The sequence below is a fragment of the Neovison vison genome, chromosome 9 (assembly GCF_020171115.1).
Source record: "Neovison vison isolate M4711 chromosome 9, ASM_NN_V1, whole genome shotgun sequence".
Lineage (NCBI taxonomy): Eukaryota > Metazoa > Chordata > Mammalia > Carnivora > Mustelidae > Neogale > Neogale vison.
The window spans coordinates 26,311,584-26,335,796 of record NC_058099.1 but is presented as its reverse complement, the minus strand read 5'-3'; the positions used below and the strand labels follow the sequence as shown (position 1 = coordinate 26,335,796).

At 42.5% G+C, this 24,213-nt stretch overlaps 2 protein-coding genes across 2 annotated transcripts in view; both read left to right on the top strand.

The window, feature by feature from the left end:
• FKTN (fukutin) overlaps window positions 1–10,235 on the top strand; it is an 82,114-nt gene extending 71,879 nt beyond the window's left edge. The window contains exon 11 of the mRNA XM_044265210.1: window positions 10,204–10,235. The gene's annotated coding sequence lies outside the window, so the exon portion shown is untranslated. The remainder of the gene's footprint in view (window positions 1–10,203) is intronic.
• On the top strand, window positions 10,212–23,844 carry TAL2 (TAL bHLH transcription factor 2). The gene is made up of 2 exons (XM_044265212.1): window positions 10,212–10,307; window positions 23,462–23,844. Exons 1-2 carry the CDS (start codon window positions 10,276–10,278, stop codon window positions 23,811–23,813), a joined length of 384 nt encoding a protein of 127 aa, XP_044121147.1. The 5' UTR covers window positions 10,212–10,275; the 3' UTR covers window positions 23,814–23,844.
• Window positions 23,845–24,213: the final 369 nt, after the last annotated feature.

The following is a 24,213-nucleotide window of genomic DNA, read 5'->3' as shown; positions in this document are numbered from 1 at the left end:
AAGATCACAAATTTCTGAATTAGGCCTGAATTTGCATCACAGGTTCATCATGTGGGATTTGTGGCAGAGGACCTCTCAGCTTCAACTTCCACATGAGTGAATTGGGGAAGTGTGTACGTCTCAGGGTTTTTTAGTTAGGATAAGACGGAACATAAAGTGCTTAGCATCAGGCCTAGGATTAAGTAAGTACTCAAGGAATGTTCCATTTCCTAGTTCCCAGTTGCTTTTCTAATTATTGTTCAAAGGGGATTTAAAAAAACTATGGTTCAGAACACAAGCCTGACTCAGGAGGTTGGGTAACTGAATTTAATTTACTTAGGGGAAAAAAAATTGTTTCATTGTATCAAGGCATTAAAGGACAAATTGTATGGTTCATGAATTCAGAGACATTAACAAGTTGCCTCCTTCTCTAAATAGAACTAATATTTTCATTTTATTGGTCAAGCAGTTGTTTCCTAAGGTCTCCTTGTATGATCCCTTATGTTGCATAGTTCCTTGGTTTCAAGCAATTCACTCTCTCTGCTTCCCTAGATTTGGTACTTGTTCTGCCCTGGACTTCTTCAATATTCTAGCTTTTTCTAGAGGTAAAACCCCATCTCTTTGTTAGTAAATCTCTACCCAGCCGCAGATATAAGTCGTGATTTTCAGAAGGAGAGAACTTGGAATCCTTAGTTTCATGTAACTGTCTGTGCTGATGAAGGCTTGTATCTGTGTTTGAGTAAAGGAGAATTGAAAATACTTCCACCTTCTTCCATCAAATTTGTGTTTCTGTCTCAGGCAAGAATCTACAGGGCATGTTTCAAGCTCTTTTAAGCTTCTCTGCATAAACTAAAATCTAATTATCGTTTATAAGTCAATCAGATCAATTCAGTAGTGATAGCTTTTCACAGGACCAGTAGGCAGGTCTGCATTTTTCTAATGAGAAATCTGTGCATCTCTATTCCCAGAACTTCTAGTTAGAATGCCCCTTTGCCATCCCCCAACCCAGCCCAATGTAGAGATGATGTAGGAACCTGTTAGCCAACCAAGCTGCTACACACTTAGGAGCAGCTCTCACAGTGGGGTTGAAAAGGATTATGAGGAGAATTAGAAGTAGTGTATCTTGTTGTATAAAACAATGTACTGTCTCATGCACCATCAAAAAAAAAATTACAAGGTTTTACGGTCTTTTGATGACTCATTCAGAGCATGGGTTTGTTAAATGAAAATCATATATAGCTATTTGTGTGCTCCCTCTACTTCATAAGCAGAAAAACATGTATGTGGGTTTTTTAAACAAAATGATATTTTAAACATGGGTAAATTTCAGTGTATGCTTACCAGTTGACTATTTGGTTTTATCTTCAGGTACAGGTAGTTTGTGGTACTACTGAAAAAACCTTTAATATTATTATTTTGATCAGAATTTGTAATATATAATCATTTTGGGATGATGAATAAAACTTTTTTAATCACTTGAGATGTTTTGTATTTATTCTTGAAGTTTGCAGTAGATATTAGCCACTAATATTCATAAGCAGTCTGGTAAAATAGTAAATCTTGCCACCAGTACAGTATTTCTAAGATTAAGGTAAAATGAAATCGTATGCATCGGCCCCAATCAGATATGACTGGGGGTCCTTTATAAGAAGAGATTTAAGAATACAGACAGGCACAGAGGGAAGACTATACGAAGATTAGGGAGAAGATGGCCATCTACATACAAGTCAAGGAGAAAGACCCTCAGAAGAAACCAGCTCTACCAACACCTTGATCTTGGACCTCTAGCCTCCAGAACTGTGAGAAAATAAATGTCTGTTTTAAGCCACCCAGTCTGTGATACTTCATTTTTTTTAAAGATGTATTTATTTATTTGAGAGAGAGAGAGCACACTAGCATGCAAGCAGGGGAGGGGCAGAGGGAGCTCACGCAGACTTCCTACTGAGCTCAGAGCCTGACACAGAGCTCCATCTCATGACCCTAATATCATGACTTGAGCCAAAACCAAGAGTCAGACACTTAACTGACTAAGCCCCCCTCGCACCCCATCTGTGATACTTTATTAGGTGGCCCTTGATTAATGCAGTAATCAAGACTGTGGTATTAGTAAAGAGATAGACACGTAGATCACTAGAGCAGAATAAAGAAACCAGAAACTGACACACATATGCTCAATGGGTTTTTGATCAAAGAGCAGAAGCAATGCAGTAGAGGCTAGGCTAGCCCTTTCAACCACAACAAAAATAATCTGGACTTGCACCTCATACTTTAAACAAAAATGAACCCAAATGTCTCCTGTACTTAAATGTAAGACTATGAAACTTTCAGGGAGGAAAAAAAAAATAGAAAATCTTCATGATCTAGAGTGAAGCAAAGAGTTCTTAATATTTGATACCAGCCAAAAGCACAATCCAAAAAAGGGAAAATTGATGAGCTGGACTCCACCAAAATTAAAACTATAAAAGCCTACAAAAAGAGGCTGGAAAGTCAAGCCACAAAGTAGAAGGAAGTATTTGCAAACTACATAGCTGACAAAGGAGTAGCATCTAGAATATATAAAGTACTTGACCCTCAACAGCTTAGAAAAATCCACTAGAAAATTGGCGAAAGACATGAACAGATATTTCACTGGAAAAGATCCACAGGTGATAAGCAAACCAAAAAGACATTCAGGACTGTTAACCAACTAGCCAAAAGCAATCCAGAGAAAAAAGAACAAAGATGGAGGCATCAGATTTGCTGATCAAAACAGTATAGAACTAGCATAAACATAGACACCTAGACCAATGGAACAGAATTGAAAGCCTGGAAAATAAACCCATTCATATCCAGTCAACTAATATATGATGAGGGAGCCAAGAATACTCAGCAGAGGAAATACAGTCTCTAATCAACGGGGCTGGAAAAATTTGGATAATCATATGGAAAAGAATAAAACTAGATTCTTGTCTTCTACCACTTTAAAAATTAACTCAAAATGGATTTAAAAACATGAATGTAAGGCTTTAAGCCATAAAACTCCTAGAAGAAAATGGGGGAAATCTCCTTGACATTGCTTGTATCAGTGACTTTTTTGGATATGACACCAGAAGCACCAAAGGCAACAAAAGTGATAATAAACAAGTGGGACTATATCAAACTAAAAAGTTTCTGCACAACAAGGGAAACAACAGAATGAAAGGCAACCTATAGATTGGGAATAAATATTTGCAAGCAATATACCTGAGAAGGGGTTAATATCCCAAATATATAAGGAACTCCTACTCAATAGCAAAAATACCCCATAATTCAATTAAAAGTGAGCAAAAAAACTGAGTGACATTTTTCCAAAGGAGATATTCAGGTGGCCAACGGGTACATGAAGAGATGCTCAACATCACTAATCAGGGAAATGTAAATCAAAACCTCACCCCTGTTAAAATGACTGTTATTAAAAAGACAAGAGCTAATAAGTGTTTGTGAGAATGTGCAGAAAAAGGAACTCTTACTCACTGCTGATGGGAATGTGAATTGGTGTAGCCATTAGAAAGAATATGAAGTTTCCTCAAAAAATTAAAAATAGAGCTGCAACATGATCCAGCAATTGCACTTCTGGATATTTATCTGAGGGAAATGAAATCATTATCCCAAAGAGATTTCCGCACCCCCTGTACATATGAATGGATAAGAAGATGTGGTATATACAGAGAATGGAATATTACTTAGCCAAGTAATATTGGGCCCAAGAAATAAAAGAAGGAAATTCTACCACTGTGACAATGTTAGTAGACCTCGAAGCCATGTTAAGGGAAATATCAGACAGAAAAATAATTGTATGATCTCATTTTATATGTGGGAACTAGAAAAACCAAACTCAGATTGGTGATTGCCAGAGGCAGGGGGTAGGGACTGGACAAATTGGATGAGAGTAGTCAAAAGGTACAAACTGCCTGTGTAAGACAAATTTGGGGGATATAATATCAAGCATGATGAGAATAGTTGACAATACTCTATTGTATATTTGAAAGTTGCTAAGACAGTTTCATCACAAGAAAGCATTTTTAGCTATGTGAGGTGATGGGTATTAACTAAACTTGTGATCATTTCATAATACATATATCAAATAATTATGTTGTATACTTTAAACTTATACAATATTGTAGGCATTTATATCTCTATAAAACTGGGGGAAATGTTGCCATTTTTCCTTGTCCTAATTTCTTCCATGAACACCTCCTGAAATATAACTGAAGCAAATATTAATAAATCCGTCCTTACTTAGCTGATAATTAGAAAGCATTTTCTCTGTTGTCACTGGTATGACAAGTGACTGTGGTAGGGGAGCTTACAGGTAGTTTATCCTCTGCCTCAGCTCTGCTTCATCACACTTTGTGTTGTGGAGGCTCTTACTTTTTTGCTTTGGATGCAAACATACAAAATCTGCTGGATATCAGCATATTCCTCTTCCAAAATGTGTCATTTTCTAGAAATGTTGTGGAAACGTCCATCTTTACTAAAACTTAGTACACTTTTATCTCTAACCTAACTTTATAACTTTACTGTTCTTCCCATAAAGAATGTATCCCTAGGACTATTCTCCCCCTGCAAAGCTATCTATAAACTGCTGAGCCAAGGTGCTAAATGTTAACAGCACTTCCTGGAGGGAGTCAAAGCTATCATTGATAATAGAGAAGTAAAAGGAGAGGGCTATAATATTGATTATTAATACAACTTTTTAAAAAGGATGTTCAACAGTGTTGATCATCAGGAAAATGCAAATTACAGCCACAATGACTTATCACTGCACACCTATTAGAATGGCTAAAATTTTAAATAGTGATAACAACAAATACTGCAGTTGTCTCTTTTATGGTTTTCTTTTTGCCTGTGTACTGTACACCATGGTTTGTACTATGATTTTACTAGAGAGTACCCTTCAACAATGTGTAAAAACTCATATAACACTCTTTATAAAAAAAGTAACAACACAATCATCAACAACATCACAATTTTTTAGAAGACAGATTTTTAGGTTTTTGTTTTGTTTTTCTCCTTTCTTCCCTCCAGTTCTTCATTGATTTGCTCTGTAAATTTAATAATCCTCTTTAAAATTTATTTTTATTCTTTTGTGTCATTTTTAGTTGACTTTTCCCCAATTTACCAGCAAAAGCCTTTTAGCAGCTGGTGTCATTATTCTTAGGCTTTTGTAAGTTTAATTGATTTCATATTTATCACCAGTTTTTTTTTCCTCATCTAAAACTTTTAAATTCCATCTTTTTCTATAGTTTAAGTAATTTGGAGAATATTTTCTAGTGAATATTACAGGAAGGGTGATTGGAGGACTAGTTTTCTGAATGTTTATTACCACAAAATGTCTTTCAGGTCACTTAGAAGAGTGATAGATAGTTACAGTGTGTAGGCGTTTGTTTTGGACCCCACACTGCAACCGTCTGATCCATCTGTCTGACTTCACAGACAAAGGGAAAACCTTTGCTCTTAAGAATCTGTCCTCTCCTCGTATCATGCCAGTTATAATTTACTAGGAGCCATCCTTCCCCATATCCTAGTGGAAGACCAGAGTGTCTATAGCAGTGCTGTCCAAACAGAGCATCCTGTGATGCTGGAAATGATCTCTGCACAGTCCAATGCAGCAGCCACTAGCCACGTGTGACTACTGAGCACTCGAAATGTGGCAAATGTAACCAAGGAAATGAATGTTTAATTTTAATTAGTTAAATAGCATCATGTAGCTAGTAGCGAGCATAGATAATGCACATCCAGAGAGTCTGATGGAACCAGGAAGGGCTTTGCTATTGTATAAATCTGGACTCAAATCCAGGGGTGTCACTTTCTAGTTTTGTGATCTTGGGCAAGTTATTTAACTTCTGAGTTCCAGGTTTGTTTTTTGTTTGTTTGTTTGTTTTTAATCTCATGGGGCTAAGATTAGTATCTACATATAAGGGTTATTATGAGAAATCCACAGCATCTAGTACACTGTTTAGTACATAGTAGATGTTTAATAAGTGATAGCTATTGTCAATATTATCTTTACTTGCTTTTATTTCTGCTTTTGGAATAAATCCTATGAACTTATATCTTCCTGATAAACCCAAGTAATAATTTTTCTGTAAGATTAGGTATTTAAGAGTTCTCCTGGGTATAGGGCCCTGTCCTGAGGTCTGGTGATAAGAAATGACCCTGGCCTCCAGGGCACAGGTGCATGCTTGGGGAGACAGGACATGGGATTAAAACAACAGTTAACAGAATTGATTCACAAAGACCAAGCTTAGGTAAGGAGACCACAAGTTCCAGGCTTTGTAGAAGGCAGCCTGAGCACCCAAGCCTAGAAGAAAGCTCCATGAAAGAGGGCAGGGAAGGGACAATGTGGTGCAACTGGATCTTAAGGCATTGTTAGTGAAATGATCAGTGGAATCATGGCATGGGCTTTATAGGACGGTACTTACGACCACCTGGTCTTAGATGGATAAATAGAAAAATTAGACACATACAGAGACACACATACATACACACACAACTAGAAAAGTGGGAAAGGAGCCGATTGGGGGTGAGGGACCAAATATCCTGCTGTGAAGTTTGGAGAAGAGAAAGCGTAGAAAGTTTATTTGAATAAGAACATCATGTCTTTAATGAGCACTCCTGGCTAAAGTACTATCCAACAGGCACTGTGTTGAGAGCTGAGGTTCATTCATTGACTCAGCAAATATTCATGAAGGCTAGAGTGGGAGAATTTAAGTTCCATGAGACAGATCTCAGAAACCCTGGGATCCCTACAGTTTCAGAGATAGAGGACAGAGGCTTACCCAAGTGGGCATAAGATGCCAAGTGGCTCAGGTAAGGTGACTCTTAGGAATTTCCAGCCAGTGCCACACACAGACACAGGGCATCCAGGAACAGGAAAAGCATAAGGCTGAGGGGCACTGGGTACTGTTCTGGGAAATGGGGCTCAAGAGCTGTGCTGCAGACCACAGAGAAGTATGACAGGACTGAGGTAGGGTGTGATCCAAAGAATTCAGGGAATTAGAGAGCCAGGACAAAAGCTTAGTCAGATGAATTGGGGCAGGAGAGTTGGTAGTGAGGTCCCAGGTTCTGGAGAAGTTAGAAAAGCAACTTCTGGAAAGGGGGTGGAGGAATGAGATCATAGTGGCCAATGTCAGACCTGGAATAGCACACTGCATGCAGTGTGGGGGATGTGGGGAAGAGGCTGGAGCCATTTCTACACCTGTTACTTCAGCTAGAAACCACGACAGGACATACTCTCTGTGTGAGGACAAGGCTTAGCTATGGGAACTGGGGAAAGCAGAAGTCAGAAAGGAGAGGGCTCAACAGAGATGTTAAATCCCAGGTCTTAACTTGGTTCTCATTTCCCTATTGTCTGTTTACTCTGGAGACTCTGGTCTCCAAAGAGGAAGGAGGAGCTATTCTAGTTGTACAAGGAGGGCAGCTTATGGTAACAACAGACTTTACTCTCCCCACCCTACCTCCTATCCCCATAGGACAGCTTGGGTCCCCATTGGCTTTCTGGGCCATTCTAGGCTTCAAAATCAGGCCAGGCTAAGTCCATCTTGTTTTCACTCTTCTCCATTTCTACCCAGCCAGATTCTTCTGCCTGGGTCAGATTGCTGAAGCCAGGACTACTCACTGATAAGGTCTGGGCCAGGCTTAATGCCTGCTTGGATCCTGTGTGTGTCAAGTGTAGGAGGAGAGGAGCCAAGCACAGGTTGTATCCTGTTAAACAAACAAACAAACAAACAAAAAACAGTCTGATTCAGCTACTGTGTGAGTTTTGGAATCATGTCTGAAACTCTAGCTGGTAACTGACTGATTTAAGGCAACTTGCAAGGAAACCAGATCTCCACCAGCTAGAAAAAAATTGACGTGCTCTTGGGTAGCACAGGAGTATCTGTATTAAAGTGAACGTGAGAACTGTGGCAAGAAATCAAGGTTTCCTCTAGGTTTTTTATTGGTTACATTTAAAATAACATCCTTGGGGCACCTGGGTGGCTCAGTGGGTTAAGCCTCTGCCTTCGGCTCAGGTCATGATCCCAGGGTCCTGGGATCGAGCCCCGCATCGGGCTCTCTGCTCAACAGGGAGCCTGCTTCCCCCTCTCTTTCTACCTGACCCTCTGCCTACTTGTGATCTCTCTCTCTGTCAAATAAATAAATAAAATCTTTAAAAAAAAAAAAATAACATCCTCTAATTGTCCTAAGAGACCTCCAGTGGAGCATCCTGAAAACATCTGCTGAATTTGAGGACTAAGGGGGTGCCTGCCTTATCCCCTCAGTGGATATGTTTGGTTTGGGATTTGTCAGTCTGGAGTGCTGAGGGCGCTGGGCAACTCAGGCCTGGCAGATTTTCCCCACCTGCCTAAAATATAGCCCAAGGGGGCAGAGGCCCCTTCCCAGCCCTATCCTGTGCCTCCATTCTCCAGGCCCTGGAGCTGTGGCCTTTATTTCAAGTCTGGTCCCCAGGGGGGTGAGTGGAGAATGAGGACAGCTGATAAGCCTGACATTATTGACTTTATGGGGGAGTATCCAATAAATTTACTTTCTGCAAGAAGGCTGCACTCTTATCTGCTGCCCACAGAGCATCCAAATCCCCATCTAGGGGACCCATTTGATGAGTCACGTCTCTCTCTCTCTTTTTTTTTTTTTAAAGATTTTATTTATTTGTCAGAGAGAGAGAGGGAGAGAGAGCAAGCACAGGCAGACAGAATGGCAGACAGAGACAGAGGGAGAAGCAGGCTCCCTGCTGAGCAAGGAGCCCGATGTGGGGACTCGATCCCAGGACCCTGGGATCATGACCTGAGCCGAACGCAGCTGTTTAACCAACTGAGTCATCCAGGCGACCTGAGTCATGTCTCTTAAACAAAGACCAGAAAAAATAAAGAGGAGAAGAGGAGTCACACCCCACCTCTTTCTTTTCTCCAGTACCTGGTTCTGCTCACTCCCACCCCCTTTGCTTTCCTACTGCCCTTGAGGTTATTGGCTGGAAGTAGCACTCTCTGCTCCAGGTCTAGAGTGAAGGCCAAACAAGCCTGGTCTTAAGAGTGTGAGCAGCTGGGCACGCCCGGGGCTGTGTATCCCTCTAGCTGTAACTATGGGAAGAAAAGCCTACTGACTGGAGGCAGTTACGTGCCCCGCTTTCTGTTGCAATGGTCAACATTTGTGCTGGACAGGCCTCAACACCAGGTGCCCTGAAGGAGATATGTGTGTGCATGTGTGTGCCTGGGTGTTACCAAGGGATGCTGGGCCTCGGGAGCTGGAGAGTGGCAATTAATTGTAAGAGAGAGCCCGATGCTCAACAAAAGCTTTTCTTTCCCCTCTTTGATATCTCCCTTATCCAGCTCTGGGCTCTGTTTGCTTCAAATTCTAGAAGGAAATAAATGCTTCTTAGCAGCACAGGACCCAAAGCAACTGGAAGGAGAGAAGTTGGAGCCAGGATGGGTGGGTTGGGCAAAAGAAAAAAAAAAAAAATGAAAGCGCCCTTTGGAGGATATTAGAGGCATGTGTTTAGACTCTCCGTTTAGTTTTTGGATCGAGTTTTTCTGGCAACAAAAATGAAAACACAATTGTTTACTGCAAAAGTATGATTTTTGTTAGATGTCTGTTCTCACCATTTTTAAGAATTTACTGCTAAAATTCACAATAAGCTATGAAGCTGAGGTTTCCGATTCACAGCTGAGAAATTGAAACTGGGAGACGAATGTGGGAGGAGGATTCAGACACTGGTCGGTCTGCCTCTGCGACCCCAGTAAAGGCCTCCTCTTACTGTTACGGACTAGGAATTGCTTAGAACTTCATCCCATGAATTCATGGCCCACCGGCCCTATTCCCAGGTTATAGAAACCAGCCTCAGAAGGGTAAAATATGTGGGTTTTTTTTTAAAAAAACAATTAAACAATTCAATCAGTTTTTTATTTCTTAAATAAAATTCTTAAAAAATAATTCTTAAACATTTCTTAAATAAGTAGCCAGTTTACCTGAGAAGGCAACAAAGCAGCATGGACCTGTAAAACAAATAATAAATTCCTCTCCTTGCCATCAGAACCAGTAACCTTATCATTGTACTTATCCCAGGCAAGCAAGGCACAGGATTAGACAGCAGACAGAGAAAACAGAGGAAACAAGAAGAGGTATCAAGAAGGGGGTGTTACATCAGTGCAGGAAATCTTTGCAAATCTGACTGTGGATGAATCATTCACCTTTCCCCTCTTCTTTATTCAGACAGGGTCTTACATTTGAATCTGGTGGAGGATCATCCCTGAGATTCAGTGTTGGCTGCTTCTGAAATGCGGGATGTCTGGTGGCAGCCTATGGCAGCCTTCCAAGTAAGGATAACTTTGTTTACAGAGTGATACTGTTTCTCTTCCTTTGTCAACTAAAGTCACTGTATGCTGCAGGGGAAAAACCCAGTGGACAGCAGGTTTGTTTCCTTCTAAAGCAATACCATGTTTTCCTTGACTGTGTCTATCGTGAGTATGTTCAGGGCCTTGAGACCAGTGCACATCAGAAACTGGTCCGCAGATTCCAGCATCTTTCCTTTGCTGTCATGACTAAAATAGTGATAAAGCAGCCAAATCTCTCTTTCCCTGTGAGAGAAGACCAAAGCTCTCACTCATCCAATGCCCTTTCCAGAGCTCCGGTAGAGAGGTGGACCATGTCAGCTTATTTGTCTTTCCAGATGCCCTGGTTTCCTACGTCACCCGCTCTTCTCTGCAGCCACTTGCTTTATTACTTTTTTATTTGCAGGAGGTTAGAGAAGGGGAGGCAGGAAAGCTTCGGAGGAGGTGAGCTAATCACTAAGTGGCTCTGTGGGTCCTGTGAATGGAGTGACATTAATGTCCACGAGAATTTACAGCCTCTGCTGGCTCTGCAAAGATGTTTGTCTAAGGACCACTGGTAAAACAGTCAGCTGCAGGTGAAATCTTGCTTCTGTGGGCATACTTTTTGGTATTTCGCTTGTTTGGGAGCAATGTTTTGTTTTGTCAAGGATGATAACTTGTTATGTCACTTTATAATCAAAGCATATAATTTGTCATGTGAAATGGAAAAATTGGCTGTAACGCCTTGCATCACACCTAGGACCCCATGCAAAACAATGGGATAGAGAGTTTGGTACTTGGCCCCCAGTTAGGGCTCAATATCACCCCCGAGGTCAAAGAGTATCCGCTCTCCTGTCACAGCCTGCTAGCTAGTCTTCTCACATCTTTTCTCGCCCACCCTGGGTACAGCAGCCAGAATGCTCTTCTCTTCTCCTTAAAAAACCAAACAATTACCAAAACCCTCCCATGGCCTTGGAAACATTCATTCCATAGAAACAAGCTATGTGTCTTGGGACAGAAGGCTGGGGGCAGCTGTTTGGAGAAATGAGTCAGCGCTGTCTTGCATTCATTCAACAAATGTCTTATCAAGCAGCTTTTATGAGCAGCGAGCACAGTTTGTGGGGTTTAGTGATTAACGAAGCTAAGTCCTTGCCCTCTTGACATTTACAGTGTATAGCAGGCAAGCCAATGAGCAAGTAAACCAGAATGAGATTTGCTTTGAAGAATTCACCATGGTGATGGGGCTTCCTTAAAACACCAGAGTCTAAGGAATTTTAATTTACCAAATAAAGTTTCACAGAAAGATAACACCTATGACCAAGAGTCACACCCACACACCTATGAATTAATTGTAAAATAAAGAGCACAGTTTTATTTGGAAAATGCAGAGTAGGTTATCATAATATAAAATTCATGACAAGAAGCAAGGCAAGGAAGGCCATTTTTGTATTGATATGGGGTTTATTCTCTTAATCAATGAAGCTTCCATGAGTCTTCATGTTTCAAATGCATTGTATCTTAAAATATAAAAATCTAAACCAAGTAGTCCTGGAAAAACTGAAAGGAGGGAACAGACATGAAGCAGTGGAGGGAGATTTTCATACAGCTCAGTCAAAGAGATTAAAACAGACCAAAACCTCCAAGAAGGAGGTGAAGAATCGATTTACTGGAGGTATATAAAAACACTTTATTTTTCAAACAGGATATTTACCTCCTTTTCTATTGCTTATGGATCATTTATAACAGTTGATCATATGTTTTACCAAATAGAAGTTCTCAATGAATATCCCAAAGCAAAAAAATAGAGAGCATATCTTTGAGAATACCACAATGAAATTAGAAATTAGTGGAAAATTGTTTCCAAAAAATACCACCATAAAGAAATTTTAAAAATACTTTCAAAAAGAAAAATTAAAATAAACAACAGATGTTAGAAACTAATGACAACAATAGTATAAATGGAAACACAGAGTGACACCAAAGGTATGTCAGAAGAAAATTCATAGCCTGAAAATTAATAAAATACACATTCAATCTAAGAATGGGAGGTGGAGAGAGAATGAAATAAACATAAGCAAATGAGAAAGAACAGATTTAATAGAGTAGACATTGATACATTAGAAAATCATAAAAATGTTGGAACCCAGGGGTAGTTTTCAAAAAGAACAATAAAATGTATAAGATTCTGCAAAGCTAATCAAGAAGCGAGAGAACACATATCGTGAGAACTGTGAAAGGCAACACAAATACCGGTAGATATATTTTTTATTTTCATTTTTTAAGAGATTTTATTTATTTATTAGAGAGAGCATGAGCAAGAGGGAGGGACAGAGGGAGAGGGAGAAGCAGGCTCCCCACCAAGCAGGGACCCCAACATGGGGCTCGATCCCAGAGCTATAGGATCAAGACCTGAACCAAAGGCAGACTCTTAACTGATAGAGCCATCCAGGTGCTCCAGATATATTTTTTTAAAAAAATCATCAAATAGCTGTATATAACACTTTATTAATGATTTTGAAAATGTCAAAGTTTATATGTCAAAGTACCAAAATTAACATAAGAGAGCACCTGAAGGAACAAAACCTACCTGAAAGGATTTACTAGTGAATTCTATTAACTATCAAGAACTAGCTAATCCATATGATGAATAAATTGATGGCTGCATACACAGTAGGTGGACGGAAGAAGGGATGGATGGATGGATGGATGGAGAGATAGATGGATGGATTGGGTCCTGGAAATGCAGAATTGGGGATTGGAAAGGGAGTTAGAAATGAGAGGGGAGGAAGGAGTTTTAAGATTGGATAAATAAGGCTGATGCTTGACCTCCAGCCAAAATGACCTTGGCCCACAACCACCTGGGCTGACAGAAATCCCTTCTGAAACCCTCAGGTTTGGTCTCTCCTGAAGCTGACAACCCCTGCACGGAAGACTAGAGGTCCAGTGTTCACAGGCTAATCCAGACAGATCAATTAAGCCAGTAGAACCAGGCTCTCCTAGCGACCTGCCTTTCCCTCACCAGGGGTCTGCAGGTGCAGTCTCTCCAGGGGGCAGTGAGAGCCATGAATAGTAAGGGTTTTAGCTTGAGCACACAGAGGCGTTTAGCTGCCCAAACTTAATCCCCCAATAATCGGATTATGTAAATTCCTCCTTCAACCCCTTCCCCTGGGGAACCGGACCTAGCCCCTAACTCCCAGCACTGGGAGACTGGGATGGGAGAGGGCCCATCATCTGAAGAATCACTGCTGGTGGCATGGTGCCCCCAAATGTTTCCCCATTTTAACAATGATAAAGGCAACAATAGTGTGTAAGACAGGTTTGAGAAGAAAACAGATGTCAACCCTGGTCAGTTGTGCCCCTTTCTCTGAAGCTCGTGTCCAGCTGTGCACAAGATCCCACTTACAGTTTCTTGTTTTATTTTGCATCACACATTTCTGATCTTGTGGTCCAGTTGCCACTATTCTTTTTTTTATAATCTCAGAATATGCCACTAAGCACATATATTCCCTTACAAGCTTCCGGCTAAGATAAAGGTTGTATAAGCCCTTGGTTTAAAATATAACCTGCGGTCTATCAGAATTGTGATATACCAGGGCATGGTAGAAAAGCATGGGCAGTGGGAGGCCACAGTTCCACTTCCACAGAGCACAGAGAAGACAGAAGAGTAGAAAGAGGACAAATTGGGGATGTTTGCTGGAAATATCAAGTTGTGTTTCTAAAGGCCCCCTTTGTGCACAAGTTGACCAATTAATTTTCTCCAACTCACCCTCCAATTTATCCTTTGCATTGCCACCAGAATAAGCCTTGTATCCTGTAAATCTAAACGGATGGCTCCCATCTTCCGTCCACACAGCTGGCGTCACAGGACTGTCTTCTCCACTCCTACCAGTGTAATTCCTGCAGTCTTCCCCATCCTTCACCCCAGATACCCAGGCAACTGGGACCCCTGCCTTTTTAGATGCACTTTAGATGGCCCTGTACTAGCCCTCCTCCAGTACCCAGCTGGGGCCCATTTCCCACATTCTGGATCACGTTCTGGGTATCCAGGACCCTGGGATTTAGACCAGGTATCTAGGACCTGAATTTCTGCTCCAGTGGCCATTTTTAGAACCTACACAGGGCTCTTCATTAGGTCCATGTGACCTGGGAGTCCATATCATACACATAAGGCCCTTCACAGAGTAGAATAGAGCTAAGCAGTGAGAAAAGAATGGGAATGGGTCAGTAGTCTCCATTTGTACCTTTCTCCTGGGTCCCACAAATGTCAGAGGCAGCCTTGTGTCAGGGCCTGGTTTAAATGCCATCCCTCCCACAAGCAATCTCTGATCCTCCCGCTAGAATTAGTGTTCCTCCCCATTTCCAAGTTCATACTCTCTGGCACTCAGGACTGTCTTGTATTTAGTCATTTTTGTCATGTCTCTCCCTCCCAAAGCCTGTGAATTCCATGAAGTTAGATGTAGCATTTTCTTCACCTTCTCGCCTCCTGAGACTCTAACAATTCATGCAACAGCTTTTTAAATTTATAATTAGAACTGCATTTTTTTTTTTTTTTTTGAGGAGGGGGACAAATAACCCCAAAGTCTCGGTGACTTACACCAGGAAAGATTTAGCCCTCACTCATGTTACATGAGGGCCATAGCTGGTTATGGGTTTGCTCCATGCCTTTCAGGCCGAAAGAGCAACCCCAAACATAACTTTCACATGATAGCCCAACTATCTTAGCCCAACTAAGAATCACTCTTAAAGCTCCCACTCCATCACCCAGACATCAGGTCTGCTAACATTCCATTGGCTGATGCAAGTCACATGGACAAGCCCCGCGGTGGTTGGGGAAGTCCCCTCCCATCCCCTACAGGGAGGCACTGTCAGTCCATGGCAATGGGTGGGGCTATATAATCTTCTCCCAGGGAAGCGAGCCAGTAGCTGTCCCTACAATCCTATCACTGTCCCTATTTTCCAGATGAGGAGACTGAGGGAGGAAGAAGTTATATAATTTGCCTAGGATCACATAAATGGGGTGGACCAGAGATTTCTTTTATTTCTTTTTTATTTTTTTATTAACATATAATGTATTATTTGCCCCAGGGGTATAGGTCTGTGAATCATCAGCACTTACCATAGCACATACCCTCCCCAGTGTCCATAACCCAGCCACCCTATCCCCCCCACCACTCACACCCCCAGCAACCCTGTTTTTTTCCCGAGATTAAGAGTCTCTTATGGTTTGTCTCCCTCCCGATCCCATCTTGTTTCATTTTTTCCCTCTCTACTCCCCACGGCCCACTTGCCCTGCCCCTCAAGTTCCTCATATCAGAGAGATCATATGATAATTGTCTTTCTCTGATTGACTAATTTCACTTAGCATAATACCCTCTAGTTCCATCCACGTCACAAATGGCAAGATTTCATTTCTTTTGATGGCTGCATAGTATTCCATTATATATATATACCACCTCTTCTTTATCCATTCATCCGTTGATGGACATATAGGTTCCTTCCGTAGTTTGGCTATTGTGGACATTGCTGCTATAAGCATTTGGGTGCACACGCCCCTTCGGATCACTACCTTTGTATCTTTAGGGTAAATACCCAGTAATGCAATTGCTGGGTTGTAGGGTAGCTCTATTTTCAACTTTTTGAGGAACCTCTATGCTGTTTTCCAGAGTGGCTATTTCCTGACTGGTTAATTTGAGCCATTCTGACTGGTGTGAGATAGTATCTCTTTGTGGTTTTGATTTGTATTTTCTTGGTGATGAGTGATGTTGAGCACTTTTTCATGTGTCTTGTTGGCCATCTGGATGTCTTCTTTGAAGAAATGTCTGTTTGTGTCTTCTGCCCATTTCTTGATTGGATTATTTGTTCTTTGGGTGTTCTTTGGGTGTTGAGTTTGATAAGTTCTTTATAGATTTTGGATACTAGCCCTTTATCTTCTCCCCTTCTATTGGTTGTCTTTTGGTTTTGTTGACTGTTTCCTTTGCTGTGCAAATGCTTTTGATCTTGATGAAGTCCTCATAGTTCATCTTTGCCTTTGCTTCCCTTGCCTTTGGCGATGTGTCTAGGAAGAAGTCGCTGCAGCTGAGGTCGAAGAGATTACTGCCTGTATTCTCCTCTAGGGTTTTGATGGATTCCTGTCTCACATTGAGGTCTTTCATTCATTTTGAGTCTATTTTTGTGTGTGGTGTAAGGAAATAATCTAGTTTCATTCTTCTTCATGTGGCTAATTTTCCCAACACCATTTGTTGAAGAGGCTGTCTTTTTTCCACTGGACATTCTTTCCCGCTTTGTCAAAGATTAGTTGACCATAGATTTAAGGGTCTGTTTCTGGATTCTCTATTCTGCTCCATTGATCTCTGTGTCTGTTTTTGTGCCAGTGCCATGCTTAGACCAGAGGTTTCAACCTGGGTAATGCAACCCCAGAATCCTTTACTCTTATCTACTATGCTGTAATGCATTGTGAGTTTATTGTACTAAATTCTATGCTGGGTCCTTCAGAGAATGTGATGTCTAGAAATTAATTACTTATTCATTCATTAATCAACCAATGTTTGATGAATGCCTATTCACTGGGGTTGGGAGGAGATAGAATATATAAGTAAAATATTACTAAATCGGGGGTGGTGGTGGTGATGCCTGCATGGCTCAGTGGGTTAAAGCCGCTGCCTTCAGCTCAGGTCATGATCCCAGGGTCCTGGGATGGAACCCCACATCAGGCTCTCTGCTCAGCAGGGAGCCTGCTTCCCTTCCTCTCTCTCTCTCTCTCTCTATCTGCCTGCCTCTCTGCCTACTTGTGTTCTCTGTCAAATAAATAAAATCTTTTTAAAAAAATTACTAACTGGGAATGAGCACTAAAGAGAATAAAGCAGGGTAGGTTGATGAAGAGTCCCTATGCGTGTGAAGTACAATGTTAGATGTGATTCTCAGAGACTCTGCATGAGAAGATGACGTTTGACCAAAGATCTGAAGGATCTCAGCTCCTTGAGGGCAGGGATTTGTGTCTGTTTTGTTTGAAGTTGTCTCCCTGCACCTGAACAGGGTAGGCCATAGTAGGTGATAATGGTGGAATGAATGAATGGAGATGGGGGTGGAGGTGGGAAACTATATGGATAACTTGGAGGCAGAGTGTTGGAGGCAGAGACAGCAATGCAAAGGCCCTGAGGCGGGAGGGTGTTTGGTGTGTTCCTGAAACAACAATGGTCAGGGTGGCTACATTTGACTAAGCCACAGGACGAGAAGAAGAAGACAGGTCAGGTGAAGAGTATTTTAGGGGCCATTGTGAAGACTTCAGATTAACTCTCAGTGAAATGGAGAGCCACATAAGGGTTCAGAACAGGAAGTGACATGAATCCAAACTGGATTTTCATAGGTTTCTTCTGGGTGATGCTGGATAGCAGAGAGAGCATAGAAGAAGAAAGCTGAGTAGAAGTCCATTGAAATAACCAAGCTGTGTGCTGAGCACTGTGGACCCGGAGATGCATGAACCGGGTGTCTGCCCAGTGCAGTAACCGCTGTATATCACTGTGCATCTTCATCTCTTGGAATGCTTAGTGAAAACGCAGATTTCGGATCCCACCCCCAAAACCGCTGATCTAGTGGGTCTGGGTTGTGGGCCTGGGAAGCGGGGCGACAGGGAGTGGGGAGGGAAGGGGCCCCGTGAGTCCCGGAGACAAAGGACCGCCTCCTATAAAGGCAGCGGTGGCGGCGCGGCGTCCAGGCGAGGGCGCACACGGCCAGCCACAGCGACAACGACGGCGCGGTCTCCCGGTTCCCGGCGAGGAGGTGCGTCGACCCCGGGGGGTGAAGTGGGCGCTACCCGGGCCAGGTTCGTGGGCCAGCGGGTCTCCCGCGCAGCCCCGGAATCCGAGCCTCACTCGCCCGGGAGGACAGAGGCGTGGAGGCGACTTGGTAGCAGCTACCAAGTCGACTCAGTGAGAAGACCCGGGGGTTTCTGAGTAGGGGTGGTGGCGCGACTCCGGGGGAGCAAAGCGATGCCCTTGTGCGTCGGCCTGGCTGCTTCACCTTGGTATGCGATGCTGAACGCACCCCGCACACCCCCGAGGGCCGTTAGGGTAGCTTCTGCGTCTGGGTGAGCTACTCCCCCCCACCTGGCAGGTGCGAAACTTGAGCGCGGGCTGCTTTCCTGGATGCAGACTTCAGGCTAGGGGGAGTGAAGGTTATAAAAAGGAAAAGACAGAAGTAAGGAAGTGAAGTGGGCTGGGGCTACAGGTTGGGCGGGGTGGGCGGAGAATTCAGGTGCGTCAGGCGGCGAGGCGCAGGTGGAAGGGGCAGCTCTCCGGAAGAGCGGGATGCCCTCCCGAAGACAGTTACTCACGGTAAATGTATTTATTTAGAGCATCAACGTGCAGAGTTGAACACATACTATTATGTGTATGTGTTCCGATTTTTAAAGGACATATGTATTCTATATAAAGGATCTATATTATATTTACGCACACCAAGCTGGCTACTGCTGGGGAGTAGGATTGAATAGATAGATAGAGACACTACTATTTTTTAACTTTATGCACTTGTGTACTGCTTGTTTGTCTGTTTCTTGGATGAGCATACTTCTATAATGATTTCAAAAGGCAAAACTATTCCCAGTGTTGGAGTTTATGTACCTTTCCCTAACCCAATTCTATAGGCCACCTTCCATCTCTTTCTTTCTGGAGTCTGTTTTCACTTATTTTCAAGAAAAAGACAAAAGAAGAGACAAATGCACATGACCAAATGACAGGAGGAAAAATTTTAAGTCTTATGAACAAAGAGCCATGTGAGTCCGAATGCCTGGGACAGGCCACTGCAGGAATGTTCTTGGTGCCCCAGGCTCTGTGTGCAGAAACCACTGTCACAAAAAAGCAGCAATCCCTTTCGGGGGCATTGGTCACTTTCTGTAGGTGCGTAACTGTCTTTCTTCTCTCTGGTAACTTGTTAACTTCAGTGGTGACAATATAATAGAGAGAAGTTTGTGCACACCTATATTCCTATATTCCTATTATATTTACCATTACATTCCTCTTGCCTAGGCATTCCTAACCCCAGGTCCATGACACCTACCCAACCAGAGGCATAGAACTAAAAATCAGGGGTTCTATATGCTTGGATGGGAAAAAATTACATCTTCATTTCCAGTAACCTTTGATCTAAATTTAGCATTTCCTTTATTTACTAATGTAGGTAATAAAAAGTAGTACTAGTGATGAGGTCACCAATAAAAATCTTAAATACCTTCATCCACAGACATTGCATATCTTTTGATTACATATCACTGTGTAGAAATTATAGTAATAAATACTTTATATGTTAAAAACAAAACATATTATTACTGTTTTGCCTTTTAAAATTATTTTAATAATTATTTGGTGATTTTATGTGTTATGTATTTGAGTTCATGCATTTAAAATAATTATTCTGAAGAGGGAACAAAAGGCTTTTTACTTTATGTGTTTTGAATCATTGTTCTGGGAGATTGAGTCCTCTCTTAGGCTTCCCCAGACTCCCAGAAGAAACCATGGTGCAAAAAGTTTATGTACTCTGACCTACCAAAAGTCGGTGGTGACGAAGATGCATCAATACAGAGGCGTGGGACACAGGCTGTGCCACTGACTCCCCATGTGACCTGGGACAACATGTTCTACCTCTGTTTTGACATCTATCAGATGTTTTCTGATTCTGTGGCATCTGGTGCATTTTTTAAGCTCTTAAATTATTCTGAAATCAAGCTTAGCAGTAATCAGTCCTTACAACTGGAAAAGCACTAAGTGCAATTTTCCTTTGATTTAATGAGTACGTTAGTAATTTCCCAGTGACCACTGCTTTGAATTTTCCCAGCTTGTTAAAGAACTGATTTCTATTTCCCCCTGCGGAGGAGAGTAACACCCTTGAGGATAAATCAACAAGGCATTATTAAGCTCCTTCTAGGATGGCATGCTACATTTCTGAAGCCCATCTTTTCCTCTCCTGATTTCCTCTGTCTGCTTCTAGCACAATAGAATCGAGCCCTCTTAGAAGAGAACACCAGTTAGTTTATCCTGCTTAATCTTTTTCTTCCAGCTTGAAAAAGACGCCCCCACCCCCACCCCGACCACAAGGGACCAGAGTTGACTTAGTGAGTGAGCTAAACCCTCTTTTGACAAGAGAAGCTTGAAAATAACTTTGCTCCCACAGTCCCGGCTGCAACGCAGCCAGCCTCAGTGTAAGCTAAACTGGATAGTTTTCTATCTTAAAATCCCTTGATTTAGGTTCAAACTGCCATATGTTAATTTTACTTGGTTACAGTTCTAACAGCACTCATATTTTTCATTGTAGATAAAAGACGAGGCTATTTAGACATGACCAAATGAGATCAAAGGCAATAGGCAGGGCACTGTGGCCTTTTAGAGCAGAAAGAGGCCCCCCGGATCACCTGTTCCACCCCCTTCAGTTTGGAAGGATACATGGTATGCCTGGAAGGCCCCTAGAATACCTGGAGTAGGTGCTTCTCTCTCCATTCACAAGGCACTGGTTTCCTCAGGATCCAGCAGGCAGCACCATGTCCGCCACATATGGTCAGTAAGTGTTAATACGTAAGCTCAGAGTGCTTACTGCTTGTAACTGGATCATGATTGTTACTGGATCATGGGTCCTACTAAACGTTTCTCCACAGACACCCAAGTGGCTGGTGGAAGGAGCCTGAAACCAGCCAGTGAGCTTGGGCTGCCATCCCTTTCCCTTATCACTGGGTTCTCACCAGAGCCCTCTGTCTCCAATATAGACAGAAGCAGGAAAGGCAACAAGCACAGGGATGGGGAAGTGTCCTGGGGCCATACGGATGACTGAAAAATGCTATTCTTTGGAGTAATGACCCTTCCCATCTGCATAGGGAAGAGAAGCCTTGTATTTATTAAGCACCTATGTAGCAGGCATGTATTGCCTCATTTATGTATTTATATGCTTTACAGAATGTGTTATAAATCCTCACAAGAACCCTGGCAATGGCTTTATTTCCATTTTCTAGACAAGAAATCGAGACTTAAAGAAGTTAAGTGATTTTCTCAGAATTGTATAACTAAGAAATTGGGAGCTGAGACAGCCGGGTCTTTCTACATTAAAGCCCATAAACTTTCTTAGCTTTTGTCTATTATGAAGCAAATAATATATGAATCCTTTTTAGTTATAAAAATGTAAAATATTACCCACCTATGTCAGATAAAACACACCCATCTCCTTTTTCTATCTTCCCCCAACCCTTGGTCCTCCCCCAGGGAACCACGGTCAACAGTTTAGCCTGAATCCTTCGAGGTATTTTGCTCTGCATACACACACACACACACACACCCCAACACACACATCCATAGACAGATAGAGCAGAACAAACAAATCCATAAATCAAGCTCAGACCTTTTCTACTGCACTGTAGCTGCTTCATTAGGAAAGAAAAATGCTAAGTTGCAATGAACATTTACTTTTCCCTGTTTTATTGGTAGAGATAATAATTGTGATTAATATTTATTGACCACTGGCTGTGTGCCAGACCCTTCACTAAAGTGGTTTATGTGGATCATCTTATGTGTCTTTACAGGTGGCACCCCGAGTCCCCTTTTACTTACGAAGGATTTGATACACAGAGAGTTTAAGTAGATTGCTCAGCTAAGGAGCAGAACCAAAAAATCCAAACCAAGTTCTGGCTCCAAAGCCTCTGTCCTTACCCACATGCAGATGGTTCACAGAATGCTTTCACATCAAACTGTGAAGAAAGGATGGTATAATTCATGCCCATTGTATAGCTGAGGAACAGAGACTCGGGTTGGTGAAGTGACTTAGGCAGTGCCTCACAGCTGGTTCATGTTTGCTGCTGTGACCAGAACACACACCCTCTGACGGAGATGGTGGCGTTTCCCTGTGCTGAGCTCCTGCTGGACCTGCCTCCAGGACTGCAGGGATCTGGTGAAGGTACTGCTTCCTTATCACCCAGAGTTTCAATAGGGATGACGGGTTCCTATTTTCAGAGTAGAGCGCCCACTGCACGCCAGATCTCTCAGAGGGCTTTGTTTGCTCCTGCATCATCTGCGTTCCCATTAACGCATGTTAATCCAGGCTGCCTGGCAAAAGGGGCCTGTGCCTCTATGGATTAAAAATGGCAAAGGAAAATTTGGCAATAGATGGTGATAATCAGCTCTCCCCGAGTTGGAAAGGTCACCCAAGCACAGGCTTGTGGAGGGCTGAATATTTTTCGTAGCACCCACCTGTCTTGTCTTTTCTTCTGGTCATGGCAAACAGCCCCACTTCTGTCTTTCATACAACAGGGGTTCAAGACACTTCATCACTCTGTTCATCCTCTTCTAAACGTGGTCCAGGCTGGATATTTTAGGTCTTGTGCAGTGAGGCCCAACTCTCCAGGTGAGGTCTGTCCGCTAAGAGGGGAGCTGCACTATTATCGTCATTCCCCAAATTATCTTATTAGGGAAACCTAGGACTACAGCTTTTTTTTTTTTTTTTTTAGAAAGATTTTATTTATTTATTCGACAGACAGAGATCACAAGAAGGCAGAGAGGCAGGCAGAGAGAGAGGAGGAAGCAGGCTCCCTGCTGAGCAGAGAGCCTGATGCGGGACTCGATTCCAGTACCCTGGGATCATGACCTGAGCCGAAGGCAGAGGCTTAACCCACTGAGCCACCCAGGCGCCCCAGGACTACAGCTTTTATTTATTTATTTATTTTTGAGAATCCATACTTAACTCCCTATTGGCTAAATGTATATTTTATCTGTGCAAGCACTAAATCGCATACTATGCCTGATTCTGAATAATGTGGAGGAGTTGGTGATAAAAGAAATTGTGGAGATACTGGGATAAAACCACATGCAACAGGAGGCTTCAAAACAGCTCGGGAGAAAAAGGCCGAAGGGTATTGTTCTTACCCTGTCCTTTTTTCTGCCACATTTTCTTATTTTATTAGAAATATTTTATTTATTTATTTAGAAGACCCAATAAATAAATAAATAAATAAATATTTAAAAAAAAAAAAGAAAAGAAAAAGCAAGCAAGCAAACAAACAAAACCCCCCAAAACTAAAAATGAGGACGTGGAATTTCCTAAATTTTGACGTGGGTCAAAAAGATCTAACATCTCAAATCCTGGGCAGGACGTGGAACACCCACCATCGCTTACATAGTACTGGCCCTCAGGGCCCTTTCTCTTTCCTGTCTCAGGAGCTCAGACATGAGCAGGAAGATCTTCACAAACACCAGGGAGCGGTGGAGGCAGCAGAACGTCAACAGCGCCTTCGCCAAGCTGAGGAAGCTCATCCCCACTCACCCTCCAGACAAAAAGCTGAGCAAAAATGAAACACTTCGCCTGGCAATGAGGTACATCAACTTCTTGGTCAAGGTCTTGGGGGAGCAAACCCTGCAGCAAACAGGAGTGGCTGCTCAGGGAAACATTCTGGGACTCTTCCCTCAAGGATCCCACCTGCCGGACAGGACTCTACTCGATGACTACCAGGTCCCTTCACTTGACCCAAGCCATAGCATTGCGTAGTGGGGCTCCAGCTGTCATCACCCAGGGCAGCCCTTGCTCTGAAGCCACTGGCTGTTGACAGCCCTTTGCATGTTCCACTGTCAACTTGATGAATAATTTGTGAGGAATGCACTTACGCTTCACAGGAGGTGGCTCAGGGACGGCTGCAGGGAGCCAGACAGAGGCCATGAGGAAGATGGCTTTGGAGTCTGCTACCCCCGGAGCTCCAGACAGAGCAGCCTGCCTCTATTTTATGTATCCAAGATTTGCATAAGATGTTGTTTGGGAGGGGGGAAGCGTAGGTTAAAAACGGGCTTGGAAATCACTGTTTTACTCAGTCTGTTTTCAATTATAAGGAAGGAGTTTTCCCATAACAGATCTCAAATGGATGAGTAGAAAATGCTTCCCTCAGAAAACATTT